The sequence below is a fragment of the Rhynchophorus ferrugineus genome, unplaced genomic scaffold, assembly GCF_030347505.1.
Source record: "Rhynchophorus ferrugineus isolate W39M unplaced genomic scaffold, kcgeb_rfMv2 rfM3, whole genome shotgun sequence".
Lineage (NCBI taxonomy): Eukaryota > Metazoa > Arthropoda > Insecta > Coleoptera > Curculionidae > Rhynchophorus > Rhynchophorus ferrugineus.
This window is the reverse complement of record NW_027472582.1, coordinates 29,803,100-29,821,285: the sequence shown is the minus strand read 5'-3', so window position 1 is coordinate 29,821,285 and position 18,186 is coordinate 29,803,100. Positions and strand designations below refer to the sequence as shown.

General features: G+C 32.0%; 1 protein-coding gene across 12 annotated transcripts in view; it reads left to right on the top strand.

Annotated features, from left to right (window-relative positions):
- The window catches only part of mbl (splicing regulator muscleblind), a 630,287-nt gene that overhangs the window by 598,465 nt on the left and 13,636 nt on the right, over positions 1-18,186 (top strand). For 4 of the 12 annotated variants that reach the window (XM_076398245.1, XM_076398242.1, XM_076398243.1 and 1 more), the window contains 3 exons: positions 2,900-3,079; positions 14,001-14,042; positions 15,515-15,644. In XM_076398245.1, the coding sequence (XP_076254360.1) occupies positions 2,900-3,079; positions 14,001-14,042; positions 15,515-15,644 (352 nt within the window). Of the gene's footprint in view, positions 1-374; positions 456-2,899; positions 3,080-6,499; positions 6,716-11,787; positions 11,929-14,000; positions 14,043-15,514; positions 15,645-18,186 lie in introns of all 12 variants that reach the window. The other 8 variants (XM_076398234.1, XM_076398235.1, XM_076398232.1 and 5 more) reach the window with 5 other exon arrangements.

The following is an 18,186-nucleotide window of genomic DNA, read 5'->3' as shown; positions in this document are numbered from 1 at the left end:
AAGTAATATCTCTATTTCTGGAGCCTTGTCAAACTAGATTGTTTGCTTTTAGCGTTTGTTTATGGTATGGCATGATATTTAATACTAGTTATCTTATTTAAGTGTAACCGTTTTATGGAATGCATCTTTTCAGCTTTATTGGTGCGGATATTTGGGAATTATCCAAATCATTTTGGATACTAGTTCATTATAATTTTTATTGTTTTATGTTGTTTGCTTAGTTAAAAAAACTTTGAGCTAGTATTCAGAACATTTGGGCATCTTTAAATAGCATTTTTAATCACTGATTTTTTTTAATTAAAGGTTCAGCATGTTTTAATAGCATTTTAGTTTGGTTTGCTTTCATTGTTACTAATTTTGTGTTGGTTTTTGAGGTGGACCCGTCAATTGATAGCATTCCTTTGACCTTCCTCCCATATTTGTCCATGACATTTGACGAGCAGTGTGCGCTGATGGTAATAATATATTGCACACTTTTATTTCAGCCTTTTTTTGTTTAACTATTAAGACAGAATGTTTAATTTTTAATTCAGATTTTATTGTATAACTTTGATCAAACATAGTTAAATATTATGTCTTAAAATGTCACCTGCTTTTCTGCCGCTTTTTGCTACCTTTAATGCTTTTTTTTCTTACGAAATCGCATCGTTTGCTTTACACATAGTCATGTTTAAAGCCCGATCTCGCTTGCTCAATAATGATATTTCAAGCAACCCTTGTTTTTATATAAGTTTAATTTGTTTTGGAGAATCGATTTATCGGACCGTGAAAGGGAAGATTGAATTAAAAGATAAATGTATAGGGGATAAAAGATTAATATCTCAGAATTGCCTATAGCTCTTAAATCTATGTGGGATATCGAGTTTTTGTAATAGTTTGGAATTGTAGTCAATTGGGGTGGGGTTGATAAAATTCGTAGCAGAACGCCAAAAATCACTACGGTTAATTTAATGTGCTTGATTTATAGTCTTGTACCCTGAGCGTATGTTGCCCTCTATGCAGTTCAGTGACATTTAATTATATTTATTGATTGTTTTTATTATACACATGATTTATTAAGAAGAAGAAATAATAAAAGGGAATGTGACTTGAAGATTGTCAAATAGTGGCTCATAAACATTGTGGAGCCTCAACTTCTAATTATTGGTATACTGAATATAAATCCAGTAATACAATCCCCTATGGTTTCTCAAACTCGGTAGTTGTTTCAGAAAATATAGAAAATATCACAAAATAATTAGACAGCCAAGTTTCATGAAATACGTTGTTCGTACTAAATGAAAAACAACAGATCTAAGCAAATTCTTATGCCGGTAAATGACAGCAAGTTAATTATTACTTGTTAACAAATTATAGCAGCATTAAAATTAATGTGTCAATACTGAAGAAGCCTATATTGTTAGTGTAGTTGACTTTTTAAAATTACTTTTGAATTATTACGTGCTGAAACTTAAATATACATCATGCGTATCTTTGTAAGCAATCTAACATCATAGACAGACCATTCTAAGCTACTATTAGTAATCAACTAGAAATGACCAGATATATTAACAATTCGTTTCTTATATTTTTATCCAACTCCTCTCGGTTGATTTACTTTTATAACGTAAAAAAAAACGTTCGTTCTCTTTTATGATGTCTATATGACGGCTGGACATGCAATATTAAGGCCGCTTTATTCAATATATCGATCACAACAGCACGGTAATAAAAAAAAGCCGTATAAAAACGAATTTTCCCAGTTTCTGCTTTGCGTGTTTTTGGTATTTTACTTGTTTTTATGTGCACCTTACTGCTTTCACCTTTCCTTTTAGCCTATCGCCCCTTTTATCTATGTTATATGATGCATGTCGACTTTTAAAAGCTAACTTTTTGCATATGATTAATTGTTATACCGTTAGAGGTCATTTACTTCCAATATCGTATAAATTACATTTCAGATTTCAGTTGCAAAAAACTCTAGTTAACGACATTGTTGTAATGAATTCAAATCAATAAGTAAAAATGTAAAATAAAATATGTAATGGTTTGGTTACTATAGGGTATCACAACCTGGTTTACAGGAAAATTACGTTGTCAATTATCAATTAGATGGCAATAGTACAATACATAAATCAAAGCAATGTTTCGATTAAAACCGTATTTTATCCAACTAAAAAATCGCATGAATACTACAAATTGTAATTCAATTAAGGAAATAAATTTACTAAAAATAGAGGAATGCGATTTTATATCCAATTAAAATTTAATTGGAACGTCTGAGATAATCCATTAAAAGTCTGCATAAATGAGGCTCATCGCTTTGTTTGGATTCTGTGTACAAACATTTCCCGTTTTCTACTTTGTTTTCTACTCCCAAGGAACATTTACTTTTTAATTAATTTTTTCCTGGCCGAAATAATTTGCAAATAGATCTACTTTTGTCTGAAATGTATTTCATCTACGAATATATAAATTACCGTTGTTTTATTTTCGTTTTTTGCATTAAAATTTATCTTAAATTACTATCAATATTGTCAAATATGATTAGCAAGCCGAATATTACTTGGAATGTGACTTGGAACGAAATCCGTAATTCATAAGACCATTTTGTCAAACATTTCCCGTTTTCTACTCCCAAGGAAAATTGACTTTTTAATTATTTTTTTCCTGGCCGAAATAATTTGCAAATAGATCTACTTTTGTCTGAAATTTATTTCATCTACGAATATATTAATTACCATTGTTTTAAATTACTATCAATATTGTCGAATATGATTAAATTAGCATCTTTAACCAAAGCATAATATATTAATTTATCGTACATTATAAATATATACCATTGTAATGTAAATAAGCTATGTATAATATAATTTCATTTTGATTTATTGAAAATATAATTAATTTTTTCTTATTTTAGGCTACCAATCCATACCTAACAGGAATGCCACAAGTTAGCAGCACGTATCCTTATTTTGCTCCTGGACCTATAATGCCCACGATAATGGGTCCCGATCCTACAGGAGTTGGGTCACCTCTTGGGGTAGTTCCTCAAACAGTGGTGACACAGCAGAAAATGCCCCGATCTGACAGATTAGAGGTAGGCATTTCTATTTCGTACTTAAAAAAATTAACTTATATTTATTTTTGAGTTCATTTTATCCTTATCTTAGTACTTGCCTTTGCAGGACTTTCTTTATTATTTAATTTTTTTTTTAATTTTATAAGCAATTATTTTAACATTTTATTATTTCAGGCAAGTACGTTTTTCATATATTTTCAATCTCGTTTGGGATAATTTTATTTCTTAAGGGAAACTGTCTACAACATTGCTTGTCTTTACATCATTGTACTATATTTATTAACTAGCCTAATTAGCAAACATTTTTTAATATTTTTTTATTATTTACGCCATTTTTATTGTAAATTTTGTTTTTTTTTATATAATTTATATTAATAATTTAGGTTATTTAATCAGTTCAAGAGTGGCCTCGACCTGATCAGCGCTTTTATTATTGTCTTTATTTACTTTTTATTATTTTATTAATATTTTTAATCAAATACTAACTATACCATTTGATAATTATAATTTGCATGCTACAATCGGCTTTACTATTATTATTTTATTTATTTATTTATTTATTTATTTTATTTACTTTTTGTTTGCTTTCTTTTATTTTCGCAGGTATTATTTAGTTGGAAATTTAACTTCGGACAGTAATGTCTAGAGGTAAATAAAATACACTTTCAAGCACTAACAACATCACATACCTTAACCAAAAGCTAACCTATTATCTAGCACACCTAGGTGTAGTTCAGTTTTCCCCCCTTTGTATATATAGATTTTTTCTTTTGTGGTGTAAATATCAGTTTAATTTGCTATGGTAGGACATTGTATATTTTAATAATCGATATTCGATTTAACCGATATTTTACTGTAGCATATTAATGTGATATTACTGTGGTCTTTCAAAATTATAATTGTTGTGGAGATTTCTCCACGTCCATTATAGTTTGAAAGAATGATTTACCATAACTCTATATATATAGTTCTTTATAGCTGTAAATATGAGTTTTAGTCATCATTTTTATTGTTACAAACCCTTTTTGAAGCACCTGTAACTTTCTATCGACGTTTTGTTTTATACTATGCACGGTGTGCAATACCTGCTGAAGTTCTTTCTGTAGTTATAGTTCGGCTCTCTGTTGTTTCTTTTATTGCCCAGTAACTTTGAGCTTTTTCGATAGAAAGTTATTTGCGTTCAGTGATTATTTTAGTTGCGATTCCGAATATATCCGTCAGTTCCATGTTTTTGCTTGAGAAAGAAACTTGTAATAATTATAACCACAAACTTGACATGAACATAAAAACTGTAAATATATTAAGTGTAAATGTGCCGCCTGTCAAAAAATATATCGGAAGTTATTTAAGAATGCACCTAATTGTCATTTGTTTATTTATTTAGCAATCCACGATTCATCAACTTGATAGTCAGATCTATTTGAAGTGAAGAGAATAATTAATTAATGATATTTGTTATTTTAAATTCAGAAACTATTTCCTTGGTTAAAGGTGTGTTAACTTATTGTACAAGACTAATTTATTATTGTCTCCTATAATTTTTGTAACAAGTGGATATATTCTGTTTATATTGCAAGTTACTCTTTGTTCAATAATTATCAAATAGTTGTAAATATCAAAGTCATATTGTTTTTCGTTGTATTTTTTTGACAAAACGTATATAGTTACATTTCTCTTAAACAAACATAGAGTTCAAATACATAGGTTTTAGTTGAAACACGCGATTACAAAAATTTATTTTGTTTCAAAGTAATCAAACTAGTATTCAATGCAAACGTAAAACTAATTTCGTTTGGTTTTAATTTTGTAAATAAATTGATTGGATTACTTTTTGTAGATATAAAACAGCGGCAGAATTCTTTTTCTAAATGTTACATTAAAAATGTTAATTTAATTTGAACGTTTTTCGACAAATAAGGTTTAGTTTGCTTCAGTACGATATTAGAACTAATTCAATAATTACCAGAGAATTCTTCTAAAATTCTAAGTAAGTTTAATATAGGAAAATAAAGAAAGAAGCGTTACAAGAATTGGTTTTGATTCATTGTTTATTGTACTATTTATATATTGGAAAACCAAATTTGTTGTAAATGCCTTTTTCATTTTTTTTAGAGGGAAGTTAAGTCAAGTATTGTTCACCACTGCTTGTTTTTACTTATTTGCGGCTATTGTCGAAATAAATTTTAATTAACTTAACAAATTGTGTTACTTCCCTCAGTAGACAAATTCAATAAAACAGTTAACTGACGTCATCAACATTTATGACGTGGAATCGCGACAAAATTGCCAGTTTATATAATTAAAATAACGAATATAATGAAAAATAATGGTATAAAATATAAATTACTTTAACTTTATAGTACATCTCATATATATATTGTAAGTTAGGGTTGTTTTATTATGTTGATCATTAAACTATTTTCCAGATCACCTATGAGGTAGAGTTCCACGCGAGTAATACATTTTACATTCATTAGAGAGCATAATATTTTTTCATATTTAGTTCTTGTTTCCTTTGTTGCTGTGTTTTCTTGTCAAGTCATTTTGATATCACTTAGTTTTTTTATGTAACTACCTGTATATAATTTTCTTCATAAAGATTTGGCCCCCCTTTATCTCAATCCTGTTCAAAGAATCTGATTAAGGATGCAATGTGTTTATCTCTCTATTTATTCGGCTTCCGCGTTTTCAATCAAAGTAATCACAAATATTAAGCGGCGAATCAAAACAAGCTAAGGCCCAAAACAACATTTACTAATTGATAATTTTTAATTATGTCTAATGTTTTGAAAAATTTTGCAGATATTTAACAACCAGACGAATTTTATAGGTTGATTCGGTTACATGTTCTGCATCTTCTCAAATTTTCAGCATTTCCATCGATATATTTAATATTATTAAAGTTTTAAAATATTGTTCATAACAACATATCTCAGTTAAATCAGCGTTATCATCAATCTATTCAGCCAATCTTATATTATGGCATTTTATGTAACATATTGTATATCGGAAATTATGCGAGTGAAAAAACCATTTCAGGATGTTTCAAAGTAGTAAACACAAAGTAATTTTTTTATGAAACGAATGTATTTATGATTTTTTTTAATTCATGTGAAAACACTGAATTGTATTAGTTTTATGTTAGAATTGAATTAATTGTTTACAAATATAGAGTTCTTTCGTTATTCTTAATGTATTTGAGATATTATTTTCTTCGTTATAAAGTGAAAACAATATTACAAGGTACTGATGTGTACGTTTAAGAGTATACGTGTTAGTTGGATGTTAATATACATGGAAAGCTTTGGAGCTGAGGAATATATCGATCGCCATTGAAATAATTGTGAAAAGCGATCTGTAGTCCGCGAGGGTCGTGGGTGGCCACGACCAGCGCGGCGCACGCAGCGGCGCTTAGCTCATCGCCGGGTTCTGCTGTAGGTGTGCCGCGAGTTCCAGCGCGGGGCGTGCAAGCGCGCAGAGTCCGAATGTCGCTTTGCGCATCCCGCCGACTCTGTGACTGCCAACGAGGACGGTACGGTCACTGTCTGCATGGACGCAGTCAAGGGCCGTTGCAACCGCGACCCCTGCCGCTATTTCCACCCCCCTCTGCACCTCCAAGCCCAAATCAAGGCCGCACAGTCGCGGGCTAGCGCGGTATGCTACGCAGTCTTAGGGCGCACGCTACTAAGCCTCTTTAGTTATTTTGATGTGGTTGTTCGTTGAGTTGTTTCATCCTCTCTTGTTGTTGTTCTCTTTTCTTTTGCTTGGATACTCATCCCGCAATGCTCAGCTTACTCACTCGTATCTCTAATACTCATTTTTCTTCAGATCCTTGAAAATTACATTGAAAAAAATGTACCAATCTTTGCATACAGTTAAAGTCTGATTTTAAAACAAAAAAATTATAAAAGTTTCTCATTATTTTTTTTACTTATAAATCAAATAAATCGAGTTGGCTGGCATTGTGGTTTTATTATTGCCCGCTAATAGCCAGTTTAGGTATATGTTTTGTGTGTGTTTTTATTTTTAGACTAACTACGATTGGTTTTGTTTTTTATTCTAATCCCACTACATATTTATACAAATCAAATATTCTTTATATCGATAAAGACGAATTTGACGAGAATGGTGAAATTTTGGTCTAGTTGTCTCGACTTTTGTCGGTTCTGGTTATTCTCTATATTACTGGAACCATTATCGATGTATTCTTTGGTGATATATTATCAAGTATTAAATAATATCTTTTGATTTGTACGTTTATTAAACCAAAATTATTGTAGACAGGTATGCTTGATCTGAAATTTGCATTAGTGAATGAGTATCAAATATAATTCCTAATAATAATGCAGGTTTCGTTTCTATTTATACCTTACAGTAACAGTAGACCTAACTATGTATAATTTATTGTTTTTTTTTTAGTTTTCTATTTCAGATCCTCTGAATTACTCTAGTTCGATAGTTTTTATTTTGGTGTACTATGAATAGCGAAATTGTTTTTAGTAGCGCTCAACTGACTGATAGTATTTAGTTTTCCCATGTGTTGTGAGGCGTGCAGCTGCAGGCAATTTGGCAAATTCCTGATGCAGTGATATGCGGCTATTTTCTCTGCTATATCCGCGCTGTATTTAATTTCTAAAGGTGATGAAGTGAATGTACATTAAAGTATGTGTTAATTAATCTGCACCTATTCATTACCTTAAGCCTATTATATATCCATATAAATTACGTTAATTATGATCAATTAAAATAAAACGTGCAACAGATAGGATATTTATAACAAATATGTTATTTTCGTTGTATGTCTATTGTTTATATTAATCAGGACTGTGAATTAATTTTAGACCTTTTATTGTCAAAGTATTACTACTAGCCATTATTTTTAATAATTTCTTAATTCTTCAAAGAGAAAGTTATTCAATTTTATACAAAAATAGATTCAGTTTTATAAGAAATAACTCGGCTAGGCCGTGTCTCGTCGAAGAGAAAAACTGATATAGATATCTGATGAATACAGTAAATGGTAACGGGAGATATTTTTTATCTTAATACAAATTAATCTTTTCTAATTCATTTCTTTTAGTTTGCATATACAGATCTTTATTCTCAAGTTTTGTGTATATCTACAATATTGAAATCACCAGCACTAAGAAATTGATGCCAATAGTCTTATTTATAAAATATGTCTTTACCGGGGAATATATCAAGGAAACATTTTCAGTACTTTTTTTTCTTTAAATTAATAATATAAATACTGACTGGAAAATATGTTAGTTCTACTTCATTTTAATGAAATGTGTGGAAAGATTAAGAAAAAAATTGTATTTATATAACTGGCAAACATCTCATTACAAACAACGCATCAAACATCATTGCAAACCCCACAAAATTAATTCGCAGTCAATGAAATAAAAGAGCAATATCATAAATATCGTAATTCTAAAATGTATCGATTTTTTATAGGAGCTTCAGAGACTTTTCGCATTCGTAATTTTACTATTCGTAACTTACTTCAAATCATGTTGTAATCAAGTTTTTCTTTAACATTTGTTGATTTATTTATTGACATATTTATTATCAGTATTTCAGTACGTTATTATATTGAAAATATTCATAATATTATATTTTTATTGAAATGTTAATATCCTAATAATATTGAACGTTATAAAAGTTTACTGAGTTTTACAATATAGTGTTGTTAATTAATACATACTTTGAAATGCTGGTTTATATTAGCCCTTCTGACCCTTTATATATTAATCTACATTTATAATCAAATGTAGTTGTTTATTTTTAGTCGTGGGGAGTGGGTAGACAATCTTATGGTGTGTGCGTAGTTAGTCCCCCGAATCAAGCATGAAAACGCTCTGCATAACGACAGTCCTACTTCTCCTTTAGCTAACCCTCTTGAGCAGCTGAATATACACGATGTATTGTATTTGAACCATCTTTCCCTACATCCCCAATTCATGACGGATTAAAATACGTTTTCAACGTGCCTTATATATATGTACATTGTTTTATTTGTTAAAATAGGGTAAATTTACGCATATTTCTTGTTCAGATGGTAAAATGAACGAAGAACTTTGAGATGTTGTGTATTTTTTATTGATGCGTATTGTGTGTGTACCATTTGGGTTGTTCAAATATTTCAGGTCTATTTGGGATACCGATTCAGAGTGGCGGTATATTGTTGCGTCAAGGATTTTGTCAGATTGTCTCGATATAACTGTTTATTTTAGAATGATTTGTTTTTCAGGATTACTGGCACTTGGAAATACTTTTTTATTACTTTTCTTTTGGTTTTCCATTTCTGAGTTACGTAATAAATGAAGGTTATGCTTTTTGTGTTGTTATGCTAATTAACGCATGCTCTTGATGCATTTTTCGATTTTGTATAAATGATAACGTTTTTTATTCCATAGGATACCGACAAGGCCAATGAGCAAAATTCATATTTTATGTCTCGTTCATTTGAATACTTTATTTTAAAATGAAAATTTTAAACGACATTCGCAGATTTTTATTTTCACTAATACAGTATCAAAATTGAATCAGTAACATTCTAGCCTAGTTTTTCAGTTGGCAGCCTTCTGCATGACTAAGCTTTAGTCCTTATCACATGATAACTTCGCATTGAAGATATTTACGCACTTGCACTTCTAATTATATGGAAAAATTTTTAGATATGTCAAGGAAAATACTTATTATGTAGATACTATTGAATGTGAATCTAGAAATTACCTTCAATGGTACAATGTAGTTATGTAGGCCGCTGGTTTATTTCAATATACGAGGGCAGTTTGTTAAGTCAGTTACTTTCTAAATTTCCCGCGTACTAACTTTAAATTCGTCATTGCTGTCCCTAGCAGTCGCAGACAACCTCTTAATTTTAACACTGGAAAGGAAAAATGAATTTCACGTGTTGATTAATCATTATTTTCCGCACAAATATCGTCACTGAAATGAAGGAAGGTCTTGGGGACTCCACCATCAATTTCAATGATTCAAAAGTGGTTTGCTGAGTTCCGCTGTAGTCGTACCAACACGCAAGTGACGCCGAACGTCACCCAATAGAGGTCGCCAAGCCAGAAGTCATCTATAAAATCCATGAAACGATCGGAGAATGAAAGTACGTGAGGTGGTGGAGACTGTTGCCATCTCAACTGAGCAAGTAGATTAAATTTTACTTAAATAGTTTCTATATGGCTAGATAACCATTTCAAAAGAGTACTCCACGATGTTTCGAATCATGAATACATCACAAATCACCAGATACCAAGGAACAATCAAAACAGTAGATCTCTCCGGATGAATGTGCATCAAAGGGGGCCAGCTGGTGTCTGTCGGCAGGCCATAGTCTATTGTGATGCACACGTTGTCATTCATATCAATTATCTTGAAATTAATAAAACGATCTCCGCCTAATATTATTCAGAAATTTTGGACGGATTTGATATTATTGATTTGAAGCAAAAATGTCCGTATTTAAAGAAGAAAAAGAAAGTGTTGTTCCTTTAAGATAATGCATATGGATGCGCATATCACCATGGCAAAAATTCATAAATTTGGGCAGCAATTGTTATCCCATCCAGAATACAACACTGTACGATTATTTTATGTTTCCAAACCTGAGGTAATAGGTAGGTGATAGGGGATCATCACTGTAACAAGCGCCTATTTTGAAGACATTGAGAATACCTATCATTTAGAAGCAATAAATACAGGAAATATATTTAAATGAAAAAGCCGCTAACTTATCAAACTGCCCTAGTGTATATTTTAAAAGCAGATTGTGGTCGTTCTGTTTTCCTTTCATACAAGTGTATCAAGTTGAATGACTGCTTAATGTCATGAACTGATAGATTAAAAATTATAGTAGCTAGCCGGTGGAATACGGCACTCTAATAAAACATCAAAGATAAATGATCTTCGCTTTTCTATCTTCGGTTTTATTCAATTTTCAATGGCCATTTGCATTCGAAACTGATCAACGGGAGTGACATATCTAGAATTGCGACTTTAGTCGGCGAAAGCATAAAATATGTATGTAGATTAATGGACAAATAAATATCTCATTTGTCTAAAAGCGGAGGACGTCTAAGAATGGGTGTGAAACACAAAATGTCAGCTCGATGTGAAATATAGCGTCGGACCGCTAAAGGTCGAACCTGCTTGGTATTAAACCAACAATCTTTGTTAAATATCAGCGATATTTCGTATCGGCTTTATCCACAATAGGGGTATATCGATTTGAAAGTATTACATTTCATAATGGAATATCTAGCCTTTGATTAATTATTCTACGCTTTTGCCGATCGAGTCGTTTCTTTTTTCCATATGTTAGGAACAATTTACTCAGAAGCCTGCTGCTAAAACAAAATCTCAGTTTTATATGGTTTTTCGGAAAATATTATCAAATTAGATTTTGACTAATGTCGATTTCTTAAATCGTGAAAATAATGTCGAAACTATTTCTATTTAAATTAAATGATATTAATTGATATGGAAGAGTTTATTAATTATTACGGTTTAAGTAGTCACATGGCCAGGTCTAATTTTTTTTTGATTGTGCTCACGTATTTTATTTGTTGAAACGCGTACTTGCGCCAAAATTGGCGTCGGGTACCACGTCATTACATGACATTAATTAGAGCTGATTTGTTTTATTTACCCTGCCATTGGTGCGGATGTGCTTGGTTTTGTGCTGCTGCTACTACTACTAATAGCCCGCTGCAGTTTCGCCATTGCTGGCGCAGCCGACTGCTGCAGCAGCCGCCGCCGCAGCAGCAGCCGCAGCCGCAGCAGCCCTCGAGATTGGCAAGAAGAGGCCTCGCGAGCCTAGCACCGCCGACACAGATCTATTACTGGTACCTTTTGCGCCTGCTTTGCATGTTACTTTTTCGTTTTTGTTTTCGTTTGCTACAAACTACCTTTTTCCGGTTATTCTTCTTTTCATTAGTTCATATACTAATAGTGTATATATAAATCATTCCTCTATCACTATTTACAGGAGCTTAGTAACATTTTTACATGGAAACCCAAAAAGTAAATTGTATTCTATTAATTGGTATGAAATTTCGTCGTAAACTATTATTATATTTGTCAGTAACTATAATTTTAAGCATATTTAGTGTGTACATACATGTAAAGGTAACTTGTAGCAAATGCACATAACACAAAAGCACACTGATTATAAGTGGTAGTGGTTTGTGTCTTAACTACATTATTTTCAGCGACCTCCGGAGGGAAGGCCAATCTTCGAAAAACCGACGGCTTTGTAAATTTGTGCTTTTTATGAAAGATGTACAAATTGTTTCTTAAATTCTTAATTGCAAGCTCAATTCCGCTCAAACCATTTCACTCTGTTGACACGAGGCTGATCGCTGAAGTTGCCACAGAGTGCCAGTGCTTCTGTCCAAGGCGACATGCTTTTTGCTAGTATCGCACCACTGATCGCATCACCGATCAATTCGCTTTTCTTTTGTATATATTTTTTCTTTAAAATGCAAATAATGTCATCCAAATTTTTATACTTTTATTTCTCAAGCCGATTTTTTATTATTTAAAACTCTTTATTACTCTACCATTATATATATGTATAAATTTAAGTTATATATATATATATATATATATATATATATATATATATATATATATATATATTACTTTTATGTTAGTATAATATAATGAGTCGCTTTTAGCTTTTTTTAAATATTATTTCTACGAAAGAATTACGCTCAATATATAAAACACGATTTTGAAATAAATTTAGAGGAGATATTCCAAACCCAATGGTTAACAGAGCTGCGTTATTGTAGAAAGAGCCGAACTGCTACCTTAAAAGGTTGTTAGCATGTTGTGAGTGGCTGTGCGATATTGCTTGATTTTATTTACAAGTGGTTTTGTAGGGCGCGACTCTAGGCCTGAAGATTTATTACAAAAAATCAATGTTACATACATTAATTATAACTATAAACAAGTATCTTATTTTAATAAAAAAAATATATATAATCGAGAACATCTCCAACACATGAAATTATTTATTTAATCAATATTTATTAAATTTACATTTAAAATATGTCACTAATTAAAGAACCCAGTAGGGTTGTCTTACTTTTGCTAATTAAATAAAAGGTTAGTGTCGGTGTTTAATTAATAATTTCAATAAAAATATAATGCATTTCAACAAACATAGTAGCATATAATGATTTAGTCAGACAAAAAGTTCGATGATGAGGAACTAAATGCTTAAGTTAAGGGAAACCATCATAACCTAATATATAAACCTAATATTTGATTTTGCACAAAAATCCATATATTAAACAAACTGTCAATAACATATGTTGGAAATAGTAAATAAATTATAACAATAAGATATAAGTACATTTCAATAATAAAATACATTTTATGATTACAATACACTAAAATACTGCTATAACAGCCTATCTAAATTTGCACGTTGATGTTTATTATTTAAGCTTTTATTTCAGTGAGGTTTTCATTTAAAAACTATTTCCTTAATATCGCTTCGAACATAGGTAGGTAATTTAAATTGTACTCTGCTTGGTTTTCGGTTTATTTTTGGGTGGAATTGGGTGTATATCATTTGAACTTTCACAGCGCCAGTGAAATGAAAAGCGAAATAATCAAAATAAAAGCTCGCAACATCCTAGCAACACAGCCAAAACTGATTATATGTATCTAATATTTTGTTTTCGTTGTTTTTATTTTATACGGCATCAGTGTCATGTACGCGCTGATGTTCTAATCTTAGCGTTTAATGTAGTCTAATATTAGGTTAATTTTTTAACTTAAATGGTCATTTCAATGTACTATTTGTTTTTTTTTTGGCTTACTTGAAACGACTGTCGGCATTTTGCTCGTGATAGTCCGTTATCGACATGCGAGTACTAATACTTCTTTTTTGTTTTTCTTACAGATGGACATGAAATCAGTTGGATCTTTCTATTATGACAATTTTGTAAGTATTTTGCAGATATAATAATAATTATAACTCATTGAGTAGGTTAATTTTTTGAAATTAAATTTGGAAAATAATTTTATTGAATTTATAAAATTTATGAAATCAATACAACACGCGCTCGATAATGTAAACACTATAATGAAAAAATTGCGTTAAAACATAAACAACATAGTAATTATTACTGTTGTAATTTTAGTTTGTTATAAGTATATCTGTTATGCCTACAGTACGGTCCACTGTGATTTCAGGATGATTGTTTCCTGTTTCTACCCTCAGTGTCGTTTTGTATTTCGATTCATCCAGTCTTCTGTTCTTTTCATTAATTAAAACAGTATTTTGAAGAAGTAAACTGATAGTTTTTGTTTATTACTGTTAGTAATTAACCCATTTCCTATAATATAACGTATGTGTATGTATTAATCGTTTCTTTAAATAAGACGTTTCTCATTTAAATCACGTTCGTTAATGTAAACATTTCGATGATACGAACAATACTTGGTTTGAATTACTTCACATTACATAGTGTCTGCTGTAACTAAAAATCAGATTTCTAAAGAGAAAAAAATTGCATTAAATTTTGAAAATAATTAGATGTTTATGATTATCATGCTCTATAAATATTATTAATTTATATTGGTTGGTGAATATGATTCTGAAAATATTGACGTCACACTTCTATTTTGCTGTTCAATAAATCAATTAAGGATCAATTCTTAATCAATGGAATGTTAAGAATATTAGCCTATAAACAAACTTGCTACTTCTAATTTCAATATATGAGAGAATTGGATAATTGAGGGTTTTATTTGTGTGGTATAGATTTGGGTAGTGTTGTTCTATTTAATTTAATTTTAATGTTCAATGTAAATATGTAAATATTGACGTCAAATATCTATTTTGCTGTTTATGAGTCAATAATGGACAATATCAATGAAGGTTTAGGAGTATTGACGTCTAAATAAGCTTACTCTACTCACTTCGTTATAACAGAGGATTTTCAAGCAATAGGTTTTTTGTATGTTGTATTTAATTTAATTTTAATGTTCATTTTAATTCAGAAAATATTGGCGTCAAATATCTATTTTGATGTTTATAAGCCAATGAATGAAAATATCCATGAACGTTTAAAAGTATTGACGTCTAAATAAACTTACTAGACTCACTTCATTATAGTAGAGGATTTTTAAGCAATGGTTTTTTTGTAGGTTGTACTTAATTTAATGTTCATGTTCAATTTAATTCAAATAATATTGACGTCAAATATGTATTTTGCTGTTTATGAGCCAATGAAGGACACCCATGAAGCTTTAAGAGTATTGACGTCTAATAAGCTTGCTAGAACTCATCTAATATCATTATATACAACTCGTGCTATATATCATATATCTATATTATCATTATAAAAGCAATAGTTTATTGAATATATTCTTGGATGGAATGGATGACTGAAAGTTTTGTTTTATTTTCAGGCCTTCCCAGCGGGCATGGTCCCGTACAAAAGACCTGCAGCAGACAAATCCGGCGTACCAGTGTATCAGCCAAACGCTACTACATACCAGCAGCTGATGCAGTTGCAGCAGCCATTTGTGCCCGTGTCATGTGAGTATCCCACTTCGCCAGCTCCTCCCCCCTCCTCAACTGCTTCGCCGTCGGTTCCCGAGGCAGCTGCGTCCGCTCACTCGGCTGCAGCCGTGACGCATCAGTTGCAGGCGCAACAGCAGCAAGCGCAGCCGCCTCCGCCGCAACCCACTCCACTGAGTAAAGAAAACGAACCGCAATTACCCAGTTCCGCTTCGTTAACATCCACCACTCTAACTAGCTTACCGGCACAGCCAATAACAGCAGTGCCCGATCCGGCGGCCTTAGCCAAAGAGGTCGCTCAGCAAAACTACGCGAAAGCTATTAAATTGGCCGCGATGAATCAATCATTGGCACAGTCGCATATGGCGCCCCTGAATCCGCTTAACTACACCGGCGTCGCTTTGAACAAACAGGCTTTGAGCATCGCCCAGCCAACACTACGCTATCCCGCGGCTTTGCCCATTGGTTTCGGTTCGGCCGGTGCCGGTCTGAACCTCGGTTTGGCAGCAAACCCGTACTCAGCTCTAGCACAGCAGAACTTGCTAAATATCGCTCGTCCATCAGTAACCACTGCGTTTCAATTGAATCCCTATTCTATCATTCGCCCTGCCACCGCTTATCCTAATGCAGGCGCTACTGCTGCCGCTGTTACGGCTTCTCCAATGTTCAACGGAAGTCTCCTGGGAGCCCAATATCCCGTAACAGTATCGGCTCCTCCCGTGACAAACGTGACTCCCAGCGCCGCCACCATTGCGGCCGCTGCTGCACAAAACAATAATAATAACGTGCCGCCGTATAAAAAACTGAAGACATCCTAAACGCGTACATCAGAATTCTTCAATAGTTCGTCTTGTTTTAACGTGTTAATATTTCTTGTCGTTTTTTTAAATGTAGTGTACTATTTAAGAGTGATTAAAATTTTAACCAAAAGTTTCTGAAAATTAGTTGTTTGATAAATATATATTTTTGTTTGTTTTTGTTTTTATGGTATTAATTGTTCGTTATTTTCTATTGAATATAATGGAACCGTGAACCAATCTAGTCAAAATTCGTGGTTTCAAGCGTTAAATTCGGGCTAAGCTCGAAAGGACCGTGCCGGTAAGCGAGTGCCTCAATACTGTGATACCCTCACATCCGCTATTCGCACCGCTATTAACGCCCCCAGTTCCCTTTTTACCTAACTAATCCCGACAAATTTTGCAAATTTTTGGTGGATACATTTAGGCTGATTGTATTTACTTTTTCTACTGTAAAAAAATACTACGAAATATAATATTATTCCCAGTTAACTTGCATGACGGACGTTTTAATGAAACGTTTAAAGATTATCAGACTACTACTTGAGAGCCTAATTGAATTGCATGGTAGAAACTTATAAGCGTATCTGTTAGAAAGTGCCATTTTCTTTCAAGTTTTGTAGTTTGTGAACTGGCCCAAAAAGATGTACCCTAGCATATTTACCCCTAATGGCCATACAGTCAGTGAGCTTTTCAATGTGAAACTTAGCTGCTACTTGTTATAGTTCTGGCTAGTTACTCAATATCTCTAGATCCATCACCAAGAATAGTTTTATCGGTTTGTTGATGTACTAGCATCAATAGCCTTGGCAAATACATGTTTTTGTATACAAAACAATCTATTCAGCAAAAATATTTCTTCTATCAACGTTACAGATTTGTTATGGCAATAATAACACAATTTTTGTTGATGTTTTATTGCAGTAATGTTGATGAAATATGTAATGAAATAAATTCACTTTATTTTACTATTTTATTTTATTTTCTTCACAAGAAAAATATATCTGGTGATGTAGATTGTTTTGTATATGTTTTTCCCTATTAACTATAATTGTAGGGCATACTTGAATTATTTTAGAACATCCGCTTAAATTTGACTTTATGGCCTGCATTTTAGGCTCTGAACTGCATGGGGCTTTATCGTTTTTGTCTTTGCATGGTTTGTAAAATAAATATCTACAAATAATCAGATGAAAAGCAATGGTTGTCTTTTTGGGTTGGGATTTTCCAGAACACTGTTTTGTATATTATTTTTTCTGAAGTTCTTGTGTGTTTTTTTAATTTTGTTGTCTGAGTCTGAAATCAACTCTCGCAGGACACTGGCTCATTCTGTTCCTATTTTTTTAAACATTTTTTTAATTGATGTAAAAAGTTTTTGAATTTTGGCCTTGAAGGCTGTTACTTTTTGTCTTCCTGATTTCGATCTCCAAGCACAAATGTAGCACCTACGTTATTTCGTGTCATTTGTTCAATGCTGATCTTGTATATAGAGCAAATGTTTAGGCTTTTCAAAGCAATTGTTTAGTAGATTTCCAATATAGCCTTACTTGCCGTAACCAAATGTTCCTCTGTATTAAGCAGCACCTTTGCCAGTTGCCTAGTGGAATTCTACTAATCTACTTACTCGTCCTTTATTATTTCTATCAACAACAACTAATTTACGAATTTGCGCTAAATATTTGTTCTGTGTTCAAGGTAGTATCACATTTTTATTGTAAGATATAATATAGAATTAGAAGTGGTATATTAATGTATTACCCTAT